At 41.5% G+C, this 16,743-nt stretch overlaps 1 protein-coding gene, 1 long non-coding RNA gene and 1 pseudogene across 2 annotated transcripts in view; 2 read left to right on the forward strand and 1 right to left on the reverse strand.

The window, feature by feature from the left end:
• Positions 1-16,743, reverse strand: part of LOC142444614 (uncharacterized) — a 59,151-nt gene that overhangs the window by 9,061 nt on the left and 33,347 nt on the right. The window contains exon 2 of the long non-coding RNA XR_012783922.1: positions 4,125-4,200. This is a non-coding gene — a long non-coding RNA (uncharacterized LOC142444614). The remainder of the gene's footprint in view (positions 1-4,124; positions 4,201-16,743) is intronic.
• On the forward strand, positions 81-12,494 carry TCN1 (transcobalamin 1). The gene is made up of 9 exons (XM_075545657.1): positions 81-159; positions 3,650-3,832; positions 4,097-4,237; positions 4,603-4,758; positions 5,583-5,773; positions 9,147-9,340; positions 10,119-10,298; positions 12,157-12,275; positions 12,433-12,494. Exons 1-9 carry the CDS (start codon positions 81-83, stop codon positions 12,492-12,494), a joined length of 1,305 nt encoding a protein of 434 aa, XP_075401772.1.
• Positions 13,169-13,742, forward strand: LOC142444613 (adenosine 5'-monophosphoramidase HINT1 pseudogene; annotated as a pseudogene).

Raw genomic sequence — 16,743 nt, forward strand, 5'->3', positions numbered from 1 at the left:
AAGGAGGCGTGTACTGACATGACTATCAACCCAATAAATAGGTGAGAAAATCACCATCCTTCCCAAGCACTGGTGGAGAGATGAGACAGGTACACCAGCTGCCCCATTTGGGGCTCTTGTTGTTTTTCATTATTTCAAGCCAACGATGCAAAACCTCTGGTGAGTACACCTTGCACTCAAATTACCTGTGTGCCCCAATCTCCTGAGAGATTTGATTTAGAGTTGATTTTTGAAAAAGTCATAATACAATTCAATGTATGATTGGATGCTCTGGGTGATGGTAAAGATGTTAAGTCCCATGCTGTATATTTTAAGAAGGACCAAATTTTTTCACCTCAATTTGACTGTTTCTCTGTTCAGCTCTTCTCTACGAGAGTCACTAGTGAGGTACTGTTTAGTCTTCTTTATTTCCAGCAGCAGCAGAAGATTAATAATCCCAGAAACTTTCCAAAATCATGAAGAATTCTCTTTTGATTTGTAGTTCAAATTGAGTTTTCTGAAGTTTAACTCTTGGGTTTTGTGTTATCCTCTTGTAAGCAAGAATTAACACATGGTAATTACTGAATGTGTTACTGTTAATTGCCTTCGAGTCAGTTCTGTCTCATAGCAACCCTGTGTACAACAGAACAAAAAAAAACACTTCCTGGTCCTGCACCATTCCACGTTTATTTTTAGGTTGGGACCCATTGTCGCAGCCACTATATGACTGCAGCTCATCGAGGGCCTTCCTCTTTTTACACAGCCCCTCCATTTTATCTGTCATCTTACATGTCCTTCTCGGGGTACTGATCTCTCCTGATAACATGTCCAAAATACTTGAGATGAAATCTCCTCTCCTTGTCTTTAAGAAGCATTCTGATTGTAGTTCTTCCCAGATAGATCTGTGTGGAGGTTTTTGACAGTCCGCGGCACTTTCATTATTCATGATTCAAATGCATCGATGCTTCTTTGGTCTTCCTTATTCAATGTCCAAATTTCACATGCATATAAGGCCATTGAAAATATCATGGCTTGGATCAGGCACACCTGAGGTCTCAAAGTAACAACCTGCTTTCCAACACTTTCAAGAGGTCTTGTGCAGCAGATTAATCCAATGCAGTGTCAGTTGATCTCTTGACTGCTGTTTCCGTGAGCATTAGTTGCGGGTCCAAGCAAGGGGAAACCCTTGACAACTTCAACCTTTTCTCTCTGTATCATGATGTTACTATTGGTCCAGTTGTGAGACTTTTGGTCGTAAGATTTAGTTGTAATCCATACTGAGGGCAGCGATCCTTGAGCTTTATTGGCACGTCCTCCTCACTCTCAGCAAGCATCATCTGCATATTATAGATTGTTAACAAGCCTTTCTCCAATCCCGATGCTGAATTGTTCTTCATAGAATCCAGCTTCTCTGGATTGAATAACTAGGGTGAAAGGATACCTTTCCTGATTTTAAATCATGCCGTGTGCCCTGAGGAGCTCTGGCTGCATTGTGCTTGTGTGTTGCACTACTAGCCAGCCACTCCTTGAAAGAAAGACAGGGCTTCCGACTCCTGTAAAGAATTACAGTCTCAGAAACCCACAGGGATAGACCTGGAGGGGTGGCTATGAGTCAACGTGAGCTCGATGGCAGTGAGTATGCCCGAACAGCTAACAGCGAGGCTCCAGAAAATGATGGACTACCAGATGAAATGTTTCAACAAGCAGGTGAAGCACTGATTCTTGTTCATAAACTACCTCTCGAAATGGTTGAAACTAGTCCACTTTTGGTACAATGACTTTGCGTATTCTTTCCATCTTCTTTGATGCTTCCTGTGTCGTTCAATATTTTGCCCAGTGAATGTTTCAATTTTGCCACTCAAGGCTTGAATTTAAATTCTTTCGGTTTAAGATGTGTTATTACTGAATTTGGATGTCTCATACTGCACATCGCTCTTCAACTCTTCCCCATAGAATATGGGTAAATCCCCACTATCTCTCTTTCGGGGATTTGGCTCCAGAGACTGTATGATCCTATTAAAGAATACTAAGAGAGAGGAAAGAGGCACATCTGATTTGAACCCTTACTAGCTGTGTGACCCTAATTTTTCAGAACTTCTTTAGCTCCCTCCATAAATTGAGGATGATAAATATAGGGGACTAAAACCAATGATCTCTTAAGTCTGACATAGCTCTTTGGCCTATAAATTACCTTCTGTGGGGGTTTTCCCGGAATGACACGTCAGCCCAAAGATGACTGGGTGGTGTTATTCATGACTACATCTTCCTGGAGCTCTGGCAGCCAACAATAGGAAGAGCTACACACTCCAGAAGACAGACTTGTGTTCATACAGCATTCCAACCTTGATGCTTCTTCCTGTCATTCCCCTGCTACATCCTGAGAAGAGTGTCTGTGGAAACTTTGCAGTTCAAGTCACTGTAAAAATAATTACTTTTGTCTTTATTGGTCAAGGAAACGGATTTGAATTTCAATCACTCTTCTGACCAGAAACAAAACTCTTTCATAGTGCCAGGGAAATCTGCTGAGTGAGATGCTTCCACAAAATCTCAGAGAGACAGCTCACAATAGTCTCACTGTCCTTGAAACAGAATCTTGAGCTGCCTCCAATAAACTCCATTCAGATCTTCTTGACGCTCTTTCAAGTGAAGAAAAGGAAGCAAGTGAAATTGCATGCTCAGAATTCTCATCCCGATCAAAACTGCATTTAGGAGCTGGAAGTAGCAATGTGGCAGCAGTTTTGCATTTAATTAGGTGGATTCTTGTCTAATAGCTGGGAAACCTATGTAAATAGCCCTAATTTCACAATAAGGAAACTGAGGGCCAGAGAAGTTACATAACATACTCACAGGAGGAAATTAAGGAGCACAGTGCTCAGCCAAGATCTCACTAAATCCAGGATTCCTGCCCTATGCACTAACTATCTCACTAACTCAGGGGGTAATCTGGAGATGGGGAGACTTCGTGGCTCCTTCTCACCATAGTGGACAGTGTATGTTTAGAAAGTACCCTATGGTTTAAGTGATAACTATTTTTATTTCTCCAGTTCTTCAAGGCAGTGGATTCCCTTTTTAATGTGACTTCCCACCAAATCTATTCTCGGGTTTTAGACAGGTCGTAAGATAAAAGTAGAGGGTCTTCTCGCAAATGCAGACTATTACATAATAAAGAACGTGGACTATTGAATAATGACTGGCTAGTTGGGCAAGCAGACAATGTGGTTTGGAGTCAACCACCAATGTCACAAAGCAGAATTGCCTACATTTCCTCAGCACTAACCCAATGGAATTAGGAAACAGTAGAGACCTTAACTCGGGATGGAAAAAGGGTATCCTCTCAGATAAGCTATCTTTAGTAGCACCTTCTCTAGACTGTTTTCAAACCAGGGAATGATTTTAAACATAGGACTTCCGGGCAGAACCGATACTCTTTCAATAGACAAGGTTGAAGTTGCACCAGTTGTTAACAACCGAAATACTCCAGTGATAGGAGGCCAAGGAGGGGCTCCAGGCATTACTGGCGTTCCAGATCCCATCCCTGTATTGTTTCAGTAATATGGCCACTGGATTGCTCTATGTCTGTGCCACGCCTATTGTTAAATATTTTCATATCGCCCCTGCTCTTCATGTTAATATTGTCTGTGTGTATGTTTCTTATTGCTCTCTATCACAGAGGTACATGAACAAAACCAACTCGAGGATCTTAAAGCTCTGTTAAACATACTGGTCCATTCACATTATACCAATGGAGTCCAAGCTGCCAGTGCTCTGCTGTCCCTGAGACTTGTTGGAATCCAGAGGCAAGAACTACAGCAAAAGCTGACCCAGGAAGTCATTGAACATGCACTAAACAAAGGTGAATGTCTATATGCTCGCTCTCGCTAAAAGCGCGCACTTTAAGAAAAGATCCACCCAACTAACTAAAACATTTCTCCAGCCAAATCCTAGAAACCATGTGACCAAATATCTATCTATCTCTCTGTCTCTCTCTCTGTCTCTCTCTCTCTGTCTCACACACACACACACACACACACACACACACTCACACAGTATAGGAAGACAAAAGAGCAATAAAAGCATCAACATATGCCTTGCCAAACTCAAAGCATTTTCTTTTCAGTGCCTGATTTGAGTTCTGGACAACTTGCCTGGACTATAATGGCTTTGGGAGCATGTCGTAATCCTGATGAAAAATTTATATATGATTCTCATCTTGTTCAGCATCTAGAAGAGAAATTCAAAGAAGAAATTAGAAATATGGGTAAGAGTCAAATCTTCAGATTTATTAGACATCTCGTCCACTGATTAGTAATAGAGACTGGTCCCTGGGGGTGGGAAATATGTGTTCTGGTCCCAGATCCATAACTGTCTGAATTTGGGGGTAATATTTTCATTGCTTTCATGTTTGGTATCAGTTGAAAAATGAAGACAATTGAGTTGAATTGGTTGGTCCTTGATAGTCTTTAAATATCTCAGGACCGCTGATTCTGTAAGTGATGTCCCCCACTCTATTAATCCCCTGACTTTGAAAGCAGAAACATAGGAATAAACTAAATAAAAATTCATTGAACATGTATTACTCCAGTGCCATCTCCACGAGTAAGGTTTGTCTCTTCTCTCTGCCAGAAACACACAACGGCAATCCACTAACTAACTACTACCAGCTCAGCCAGGATGTTTTGGCCTTGTGTCTATTCAGTGGAAACTACTTAACTACTGAAATTGCTCATTTCTTCTCTCCTGAAAACAAGAACTATTACTTTGGTGGCCAATTCTCCGTAGGTGAGTCATTAAACACAATGTCCTTGATACAAAGGATATAGTCACCAATAGGTCTTGGTCTTTTAGGTTTCCTCCCACTAAGTAATTGGATTTTTTTTCCCTTTCCTCTTTACCCTCAGTTCTCCCAGAAGAGAATTTTCTTCTTGAGCAGAATGAGTTTGGGGGTGGGATTTAAGCCTCTTTCTGGTTCCTACTCTGGCTGCTCTTAATTATATAACAAATACAGGCTAATTCTTGAATTTAATTTCCCCACCTGTAAAATGGTAATGTATGAGGGAAAATCTTCATATAAATAATTTTGGAAGTATAAGTGTTAAAGACAAGAAATACAGATTAATTTTTGTACCTAAATCCTGGTACTTTCTCTAATTTACTGGGACTATTTGAATATGTGAGTTAACTGGAATAGCACAACCTTTCCATTAACATGATCCAATATTTTGAGCAATGAAGTATATATTTACAAGGGATAGGGCCTAGACATTTTCCATTGCGTGAGATTACACATCAAGATGGAAAAGCTCCTTCTGGACAAGTAGTACTGATGCTCAACACCTATGGATCCAGGTAGCTATGCCTACCTTTCTTTCAGGAAACCCAAAGCTAAGCAGCATACGGTGCAAAGGAACAAACTTAAAAGATGTGGGTGTTCACATTGGTGAGGAGATTGCTCAGTCTTCAAATCCTTCCCTCCCATCACCAACAGCATGAACCACTGTCCCACTTAATTCAGATCTGGCCCCATTTTAGCACTGAAAGTCCCACATTCAAGAAAAAAAATGGACTCCTTGGTCAACCATCACCAACTTTTTGTATCTTGACAGATACTGGTGCAATGGCTGTCTTAGCTCTCACCTGTGTGAAGGGGAGTATAACAAACCATCAGGTCGAAGCAGATCAAAGTGTTATGCAGCGTATTGACAGTCATATAAGGATACTGGTTAAAAAAATTCTGTCGGAGAAAAAAGAAAATTATCTCCTTGGAAACATATATAGTACAGGAGAAGCCATACAGGTAAGTCCAAGGGTTAAAGAGACGCACAGAGAAAAGTGGCGGAAGGAAACAATGTCAGCAGCATTTTTTATGGGCTTCTCTGGAGGCTATCGGCCATTTTGTTTCCTACAGTAACTTTCACTGCTTCGTCCGTTTGGGGGCTTACGTAATTCCTCTTCCCTGCCGAAAAAGTACCCTTCTCAGCTTCAGTCTTTACGTCTTTACACTTCATGCGTCTATGAGTTTTCCCTGATTATAATTTCTTTTAATCTACTGCAACCGATCTTGTTGTTTCATCACATACAACTCCACAGCCTATGTGCTTTATGCTTTCATCGTACATACCCTATTGGATTGTTGTTACAGACATTGTAAATGATAGTGGTAATAATAGATGCTCATAACAGCACCGGTCTAAGTATTTTGCTCAATTGACTCATGAACGAGCACAACAACTTAATGCTGGAAGAATTATTCATTCCATCTCCTAGAAAGAGAACACGAGTCATAGGAGTATCAGCAATTTGCCCGAGATCATACAGCCAGCAAGTGGCACAAACATAGATAAGATGGGAAATACTTGATGTTGAAATTCAGCTCCTTAGTACCTCCACCTGCCTACATACAGTTCCCAAGGTCTGTGAGTTTATTCATTAATCTATTCAATTCAAGGGGGTGTAATAAAAAGAGATCTACAAAGTTTATAGGGAAAAAACAAACAAACACCCTGTTTGCCAGGCCAGCTCAGGGTGAAAGGTCTTTCAGGAAGAGAGGACAGCCCAAACAAGGAACCAAAGGCATGAAAGAACATTAGATAGTTTCCTAGTATCAAGATAGTCAGCATAGCCAGAATTTGGGTCCCCCACAAAGCCTTTCCTCAGCCTCACTAAATGCTTCTTATCCTATATCCTGTATCTTATTCTCTGTATCCTTTGAAATGCTATGTCACACGGGCATTGATCATACAGCTTCTTTCTTATATATAAATCATTTTATTGGGGGCTCATATAACTCTTATCACAATCCATACATACATCCAGTGTGTCAAGCACATTTGTACACTTGTTGCCATCATCATTCTCAAAATATTTTCTTTCTACTTGAGCCCTTGGTATCAGCTCATTTTCCCCCTCCCTCCTTCATGAACCCTTAATAATTTATGAATTATTATTTTTACATGTCTTCCACTGACCGATGTCTCCCTTCACTCACTTTTCTGTTGTTTGTCCCCCAGGGAGGGGGTTATATATCGACCCTTATGATTGGTTCCCCCTTTCTACCCCCACCTTTCCCTTATCCTCCTGGTATCGCTACTCTCATTATTGGTCCCGAGGGGTTTATCTGCCTGGGATTCCCTGTACTTCCAACTCTTATCTGTACCAGTGTACATCCTGTGGTCTAGCCGGATTTGTAAGGTAGAATTGACTTCATGATAGTGGGGGACAAGAAGCTTTAAAGAACTAGAGGAAAGCTGTATGTTTCATCTTGCTATACTGCACCCTGACTGACTCATCTCCTCCCTGTGACCCTTCTGTAAGGGGATGTCCACTTGCCTACAGATGGGCTGTGGGTCTCCACTCTACACTCCCCCTCATTAACAGTGATATATTTTTTTGTTCTCTGATACATAATCCTATCAACCCCTCGAGCTCACACAGGCTAGTATGCTTCTTCCATATGGGCTTTATTGCTTCTCAGTTAGATGGCCACTTGTTTATCTTCAAACCTTTAAGACCCCAGACGCTATATCTTTTGATAGCCAGGCACCATCAGCTTTCTTCACCACATTTGCTTATGTACCCACTTTGTCTCCAGTGATTCTGTCAGGCAGGTGAGCATCATGGGATGCCAGTTTAATAGAACAAAGTATTCTTGAGTTGAGGGTGTACTTGAGTAGAGGCCCAATGTCACCTGCTACCTTAATACTAAACCTGTAAATAAATACACATAGCTCTATTTCCCCATTGTCATATACAAATCTATTTGCATATGTACATGCCTGCATTTAGACCTCTATAAATGCCCTTTGCTTCCTCGTTCTTTCCTCCATTTCCTATTACTTTCCTCTTGTCCACTATTATGCTCAGCCTTCATTTGGGGTTCAGTAATTCCTCTCAGTTACATTGCCTTTGATCAAGCTCTACCAGGCCTCCTACACCTTCCTCACCACTGATTTTGGATCACTTATTGTTCCCTTGTCCCTGGGTTTGTTAACACCCACTTCCTTTCCCCACCTCTCCCTCTCCAATGTCCCCCCGGAACCATTGGTCTCGTTTTCTCCTCCAGATTTTTTATCCGACTTATCTTACCTAGATCGATCTGCAGAGAAAACAATATGCACAAAAACAAGACAGAGAAAAACAAAGCAACACAAAAATAAAACAATAACAACAAAAACCAATGACAAAATAGAAAGAAAAAGAAAGCCTGTAAATAGTTCAAGGTCTGTTTGTTGACCTTTAGGAGTGTTTTCCAGTCGAGTCTGATGGAGTACCATGTGCTGATCCCAAAGTCCATTTTTGGCATTCCCTGGGGAATTCGTTGCTCTGTTCCCCTGGCTGTCCTGCTATATGCCCTTATTATCTTGCCTCGGTGTGGTCTTTTTTTTTAATACTCTTATTGGGGGGCTCTTACACAGCTCCTATCACAATCCATACATTCATCCATTGTGTCAAGCACATTTGTACATATGTTGTCATCATCATTTTCAAAGCATTTCCTTTCTATTTGAGCCCTTGGTATCAGCTCCTCATTTTTGTACAGCTTCTGTTACAATCATTTGTTCATCAACAAAATACTTAGTGAGTAGTTACCTATATGGCACGAACTCTTCCAGTGTTGGAAACATGGACATGAACTAGCAGAAAACGTATGATCTCAGTGAGGCAGTTACAATTTTTGTAATATTTCCTTCTCTACCAACCCAAACTAGTTGATAAGGTTATGGAGGGTATCTGAGTTATCTTTGTAACTCCTGAGATACCACCTGTGTTATCAGTGCTCAGTGCATAGCAATGGAGTTGCCACATTTTTTCACCAATAATATGCCAAGAAAAGTAATGCCCCAATACATATGTCGGTGGTGGTGGTAGTGTTGTTAGGTACTGTTGAGTCAGTTCCAACTTACAGTGACCCTGTGTAGAACAGAACACCACCTGTTCCTGAGCCATCCTCACCAGTGTTCCATGTCAATCCATCTTGTCGAGGGCCTGTCTCTTTTTGGCTGCACCTCTACTTTACCAGCACATGAAATGCACAGAAATTATGGAATTAAGTGAAACAGTTCTGGCATAGTGTATATGTTATTTGTGTAAAAAATATAGTAAGTTACATGTAGGCTTCTCAGTTCATTGACGTTTGTCTCATTCATGTTTCTCTCTCTCCCTTGTACAAGGCTCTCCTTGTCTCAGCAAGCTATTACAAAGAAAGTGAATGGAGTTACCAGAGGACTCTGGATGCAGTACACAAGGAAATTTCTCAGGGAGCGTTCAAGATACCAGTGGCTGCAGCCCAGATCCTGCCTGCCCTGATGAGAAAGACTTATTTGGATGTGAACAAAGACTCTCCCTGTCCAGGTTCAAGTAGTAAAGAGCAAATTGTTTCGACTTTGGGGCATTATAACACTCAACATGTACCTCTGGTGCCAACAGTTATCAGATGAAGCTCTCAACAGTTTCCAGATAGACCTCAGTCCTCAGTCTGTCATCGGTTACTGCAGCAACGTGATGGTGGTCTGTGCTTGCTGGCACAGTGCATGTGGTTGTTGGTTCAAACACTGATCAACTAGGTTGGCTTCATTCAATGGTATCTATCTCTAAAGGGATGCTTTCTGATTGCATGATCCAGCGAGACGTTCTGAGCATCCTTGTTTTTTCCTTCGGTTTTTGTGCACTAGAAAAGATTTAACCTCAAAGACTTAGTTTTCTAATATTTAAGATATTAAACAGGAATGATAATAGACTCTAACAAGTTTTCAGAGGTTTAAATGAAATAATCCATGCATAATTATTAGTGCATTTCCTGACATATATGTTTTTGGTAAATGTTTTTAAAATTTTTAAGTAGCAAGCATTATTATATGCTACCCAAAAAAAGAAAGAGTCAGGAACCTCTATGAAATGGAAGTAGGAACAACTACATTGCTTAAACAGCTTGGAGTTGAGCTGAACACCAGTATTTCACAAGCCTGTGAGTGTCTGGTCGTACTTCTTACTTTAGACGTATAACAGTTTGGCCCTCCACTGGTAACACATGCTCCATGTGCCAAGTCTTTGCACAAAGGAGAGAGGGGTAAAGGGTAGGGTTTGGTGGCTAAGCAAGCTCCGTCGTGTGTATTCTGAATAATGCTGTTTGTCTGCCTTCCAGTTCTCAATGTCTCCATTCCTGAGTCTGGATCGGTGACCCCTCCTCCTTCTTCTTCACTTATCACTGTCCACTACTCTGTAAAAATCAACAAGACGGATTCCACCAACGTCACTGTGCAGAACGGGTCTGTCTTCCTGGATGTGATGGAGAAAGCTCAGGGGCAAAACAAGACTCTATATGGGTATGTCCACATGTAACTCACAATGTTTAGTGTGGATGCCTAAAATCCAAGCAAGAACGTATCCATAAGTAGGAGCTGGGCATTTAAAGTGCACACATTAATTGGTACATTTATTTATTAGTTAAAAGTGCATTTAAAGCCCATACTCATTGGTACATTTATTATTCATCTACATCTGGTGGCACTTGTACAAGATGAGAACTGTCGTCGTCTATCACATATCATTTGCCATCAAGTTGATTCTGACTCACAGTGACCCCATGGGGTACAGAGTAGAATGGCTCCAAAGGGTTTCCTTGGCTACGATCAGAACCCAAAGCTGTGTCAAGCCTTTCTTCTGCAATCAAGCTAGGTGAGTTAGCAACTCAATGCTTAACCCATTGCATCACCCAGGCTCCTTTTCTAGCGTATTCGACCCAAAAAACAAAACCACTGCCATCAAGACAACACCAACTCATAGTGAGCCTATATAATGTTTCCAAAAGCAGACAGCCTCGTCTTTCATCAAGCGGGTGCTGGATTCCAGCCTCGTCTTTCATCAAGTGGATGGTGGATTCGAGCCTCATCTTTTATCAAGCGAGTGGTGGATTCAAATTGCTAACATTGAGGTTAGCAGCCCAACACTTAGCCCATAGCACCACCAGGACTTAAATTAACATTATATATATATGAAAGTTTCTTAAGCTAACATACATAGGATTTTCACTTACACAGGTTGAAAACTTAAGTAATTAACACTATTAAGAAAGCAATGAAGGTTATACATAAAGAAAAAATTTAAATTAACATTTTCTTAATGGACGTATGAATACCAGAGAGCTCCTTTCAGTAAAATGTTCTCAATATATAAAATCTCTTATTACTCCATACCTTTTTGCATCTAGAGTAGAAATCTTTACAGAAGCAAAAAAGCCTCTTCTTTCTCCCAAAGAGTAACTGGTGAGTTTGAACTGCTGACCTTGAAGTTAGAAGCCCAACACATAAACCACTATGTCACCAGGTCCCCTTACATCTAGAGTAGTGGTCTTTAACTATCTTTAAGTCACTGACCATTTGAATATTCAATAAATGCAGTGGATGTTCAATCTCCACCCTCCAAAAATGAGCACAGGTACAAAATCTGGCACTTAAATTTCACAGACCACATTCTCAATCTCAAGCTGGTCATAGCCCCCTAAGGTAAGACCCTCTGGCCAAGAAAAGTCTATTAATGAAATGAAGATATTGACTTTGGCTCCCTAATCTAATCAATAATTCTCTATTGTGCATCTTACAACGCGGTGTAAGATGCCACAGAGAAAATTCAGAATTACAAACGTGCAAAATTAGATCATTAAGAGGTGATTAGAAAGTCTGCTGTCAAGGGGGTTCCAGAAGGAAAGAGAAAGACGATTGAGGAATCTGCACCAGACATTGACTGGGTCGTTTGTTTTTAAGTAAGCACAACACGCAATATTAGGTCACTCTTTTCTGTTCTTTCCTAAGAGAAAACCCTCTAATATGGTGCCTGTAAGACATGAAGATGCCACTCTCTACTATCGTTTTAATACCTTCAACAGTTGCTATCTTTGAGTGGAATCCAAAATTTGTTGGTTGCAGAGTATCTACTACAGCAGGGAGAAACCATGGTTATTGCTTTTCTAATTTAGCATAGAGTGTAGAATTGAATTGGAATCATCTAGAATGCTAATGAATAAGGCAGATTGCTGACTACCCAACCCAGATCTATCGAATCAGAATATTGGTGATAGGGCCTTGTTTCCAATGATTCTTGGGAACATTAAAGTTTGAGAAATGCGCATGGTGGGTTTCCTTTGGAAATTCTGAGCTCCTGTAACCAGTTCACTGTTCCCCACAGCTTCACAATGAAGGAGACTTCATGGGGCCCATATATCACCTCCGTGCAGGGCCTAAAGGCCAACAATAATGACAGAACCTACTGGGAAATTCTGAGTGGAGGCATACCGCTGAGGCAAGGTAAAGGACAGATACAGACAAGACCCACAAGGTGAAAGTGTCCAGAGCACTCCGATGTGAGAGAGCTTTTGTGGGAAATGGGCCAAGAGGTTGGGCGAGATGGTGAGTCCCCTAAGCCCATCACATGGTGATTCACCTATTTGTCCTTCTTTTTTAGGAGTTGGTAGTTATGTTGTCCATGATGGAGAATATTTGGAGATTCGTTGGAGCAAATACTAATCAATCAAAACCTTCCTCAGCTGGCTCTAAGACCTAATTCATTTGCAATGGACATTTATGCAGAAATCAGCCCCACACTTCCTCCTCGCTCCTCCTGATCTCAGTAGAAGAGTCAACCCTCCACGTCTCTCTGCCTTTTCAGTAAATAAACCAATAACTGAGCAAAAAGAGCATGTTCTTATCCATTCATTTGAAATGAAATGGATTATTATTATAAGAGGAAAGGTCACTTGAAGTAAAATAAAATGAGATTGGACCACATGTTTCATAAACTGGGCTTCACTTCCAGTTTCCTGTAATCTGGAAGAATGACACGGAACAACTCAAAAAATGGAAATAAGGTTCTAAGTCTAGTGTTGCAGGAACAACCAATGAGATTAAGCAAAGAGGCTCAGCTCTACAGGGCTGAATACCAGAGAAAAGGATCTAACTGTCTAGATAGACCTCATGCAGGTAGTGGGGGGAAAGAAAATAATTTTTTTTGAGAGAGAGAGAGAGAGCGCTTTGTTGCCCTGGAGAAAGGGTAAAGGTGAAACTTATACATTTTCAAAATGAATCCATACAATTTTGGAAACACTGCCGCCCCTGCTGGTCTGTCTTATTGTGTTCTTCTTGTTGCTCTCCAACCTCACTCTTTCCTGTCTTCTCCATAAAATGATCCTGATATGGCCTCCTCCCTCCCCAGCCACGCCCGGAGGTCGAGATGGCCGAGGAGATCGCCAAGGCTCAGGTGGCCCGGCCTGGCGGCGACACAATCTTCGGGAAGATCATCCGCAAAGAAATCCCAGCCAAGATCATTTTTGAGGACGACCGGTGCCTTGCTTTTCATGACATTTCCCCACAAGCACCAACACATTTTCTGGTGATACCGAAGAAGTACATTTCCCAGATTTCTGTCACAGAAGATGATGATGAAAGTCTCCTTGGACATTTAATGATTGTTGGCAAGAAATGTGCAGCTGACCTGGGCCTGAACAAGGGATATTGAATGGTGTTGAATGAAGGTTCTGATGGGGGACAGTCTGTCTATCACGTCCATCTGCATGTTCTCGGTGGTCGGCAGATGAGTTGGCCTCCAGGTTAAGCATGCTTTCAGGGAAACGTATCCCTTCTCTAGGCAATGATCAGGTCAGCAAGTTAAAATGTATTCAACAGTACCCTTAAATTTGCCTGTGTATGGAGAGATTAAGGGAATACTGGGGGGGACCCCCATATGTAATAAAAGACATTATTGAATGGTTAAAAAAATGATCCTGATATTTAAAAATTTTTTTAAATGAGTCCTGTCTCAGTAGCATGAGCTGGGTTACACTTGGCCTGAAGTATCTGAGCTCCATGCAGTGTCTGAACCCAAAGTCCCTGTAAAGCAGTAAACAAAGAAGCTGCCTGATGTGAACCATCACCAAATCACTTAGTACGCCCTCTGAAGAAAGATGCTTTCAAGCAGAACTAGCTTACTTGCTACAGCAATGTTTCTTTACTCACACACCTTCTATTTTCTGAAATGTAAACACCCATCCAATTACAATTAAACACTGTTCATTGTTTTATCTTGAGAGTCTGTGTATGAGCCCTATAATGTCCAGTGAATTAACTGCACAAAGACTTTTATTTACTTTTAATCATTATATTGGGGGCTCCTACAACTTTTATCACAATCCATACATACATCAATTGTATAAAGCACATTTATACATTCGTTACCCTCATGATTCTCAAAACATTTGCTCTCCATGTAAGCCCCTGGCATCAGCTCCTCATTTTCCCCCCTCCCTCATGAACCCGTGATAATTTATAAATTATTATTTTACACTATGCAATGTCTCCCTTCACCCACTTTTCTGTTGTCCATCCCCCAAGGAGAAGATTATACGTAGATCCTTATAATCAGTTCCCCCTCTCGACTCCACCCTCCCAGTATCACCACTCTCACCATGCTCCTGAAGGGATCATCCATCCTGGCTTCTCTGTGTTTCCAGTTTGCCGAGATCACTTCCAACCATGGGCCTTGACAAAGTCAACGCATGGAGGAGGAGCGTTCAAAGAAGGCTCCACCAAGGAAGGTCTCTCCCGTGAGCCCTTTGGAATTATTGGCCTGATGTCATTATTGATCATTGTAGCTGCTCTCTGGTTCTTGATAAATTTGATCACTTCCCCTTTTTGGGAAATAATGGATGTCAACTGAGGAATATTCCCCAGAAGTTGAGGTTACTCCCCTTCCCATGGCTTTGAAAGATCCATGTCCTGACTACGTGCAAAGTGTATCGTATAATAAAACTAGAAACTGGAAGACAGAACCCCCCTTAAGGATTTTATGTTAGATCTTGAGCAGGCTGAGCTATTGCAACCGAAACCCATGGAAATCTCAGAGGCTCGTTTGGAAGCTTTTGTGCAAGATTCTAAAAAAGTTTATCATCCTCTTCCCACGGTGTCCCCCCTTTCCTTATCTTGGTTACCGCATAGGGGGTAGAATACGGCATCCCCTTCAGGAAATAACCCAAAGAGAAATAGAGTTCCTACCCCTGATTTACCTTATACAGGAGCTTGTAATGGAAATGGCATAAGAATAGTTAACAAAGAAGGTGTACAAGTTCCTTTTAGTAGTTTAAGTTTTATGGAACGGTTAGCAAGAAGAGGGCCTCCGTGATGTTTGAAGTCCACTGAAGCAAAGCTACCTATTGTGAGGCAACTCATACCTTGGTACAGAAAGACTTTTGGGAGTTTAATTTATGTGAACTTGGTGGAAAAGTAAGAACAAGAAATGAAAGCCCTAGAGGAACAGCCTAAGAAAGAACAGCCAAGATTTGTGTCTCCCTACCTTGTGTGCTCTACACCCCCTCCCTTCCCTTTTTTACCTTCCCTTAGAATTCTTTTGTTTGCCTCACCCTTTAAAAAAAGGCTTGTGTAGCAATAAAGAGAGACCTTGACAAGAAAAAAAAAAAAAAAGAACAGCCAAAGCCTGTCAAGACATTTTTTATAATGAAATGTATTAATGCTTTATTGATTTCATAGTTAGAACAATGCGCCCTAGTTGGATGAAGTGTGCTCAGTTATTGTTAGAAGGTTTATGTCTATCACCCTTGTATGAGAAAGTTTTAGTTTCAAGATGTACTAATTTTTAACCAAGAATCATGAAGTGATTGATGTAACTTGTTACGGTCTTGTGGCCTGAGAATTTCCTGATGTATGACCTCAGGCCATAAGATTTAAGCCAAGAAAAAGAATATATAAGTTGAAGCTTTGCATGAATAAAATTGGAACAGTCACCCGCAACCTTTGAGTCGTGTGGTTTCTGTCTCTCACTCGCCGACGCCGTGATCCACCCACCTTGAGGGACGCCGACCTGCTGCGGCTGGACGCAGCACCAGTTCCTGTATGTACCCGTGAATATCCTCCGGTCTAGCCAGATTTGTAAGGTAGAATTGGAATCATCATAGTGGGTGGGGATGAAGCATTTAGGAACTAGAGGAAAATTGTATGTTTCATCATTGCTACACTGCACCCTGACTGTCTCGTCTCCTCCTCACGACTCTTCTGTAAGGGGATGTCCAGTTGCCCACAGATGGGCTTTGGGTTCCCACTCTGCACTCCCCGTCAATGATGGTTTTTTGTTGTTGTTGTTGTTGTTCTTTTGATGCCTGATACCTCATCACTTCGACACTTCATGATCATGCAAGCTGGTGTGCTTCTTCCCTGTGAGCTCTGTTGCTTCTGAGCTAGATGGCCGCTTGTTTACCTTCAAGCCTTTAAGACTCCAGATGCTATATCTTTTGATAGCCGGGCACCATCAACTTTCTCACGACATTTGCTTTTGTACCCATTTGTCTTCAGTGATCATATCAGGGAGGTGAACACACAATGATATGATTTTTTGTTCTTTGATGCCTGATAACTGATCCCTTCAGCACCTCGTGATCACACAGGCTGGTGTGCTTCTTCCAGTGCAAAGACTTTTGTTAGATTTCTCCCCAGAGCCTTAAACAGCATATTGTAAACTAAGTGCCTCAGACAATGAAGGATGTAGATAGAACCTTAGAAGTGACTCAGACTATAGGGAAGTGGTGGCTGGTAAGCAGCCAGGCAGTTTGTCTGAATATAAGCAGGTCAAAGGGGAAAGCCTTGGTCATACTTACACATTAGCCAAGCCCCAAATGCATTCGCCCAAAGTTTTGGTGAAAGACATTCTCCCAGCATTCTCTTCACTGCATCACCAGCCCCAAGCTCCTCACCTGGACAGCACCAGCTGCCT

Source organism: Tenrec ecaudatus, chromosome 4, assembly GCF_050624435.1.
Source record: "Tenrec ecaudatus isolate mTenEca1 chromosome 4, mTenEca1.hap1, whole genome shotgun sequence".
Classification (NCBI taxonomy): domain Eukaryota; kingdom Metazoa; phylum Chordata; class Mammalia; order Afrosoricida; family Tenrecidae; genus Tenrec; species Tenrec ecaudatus.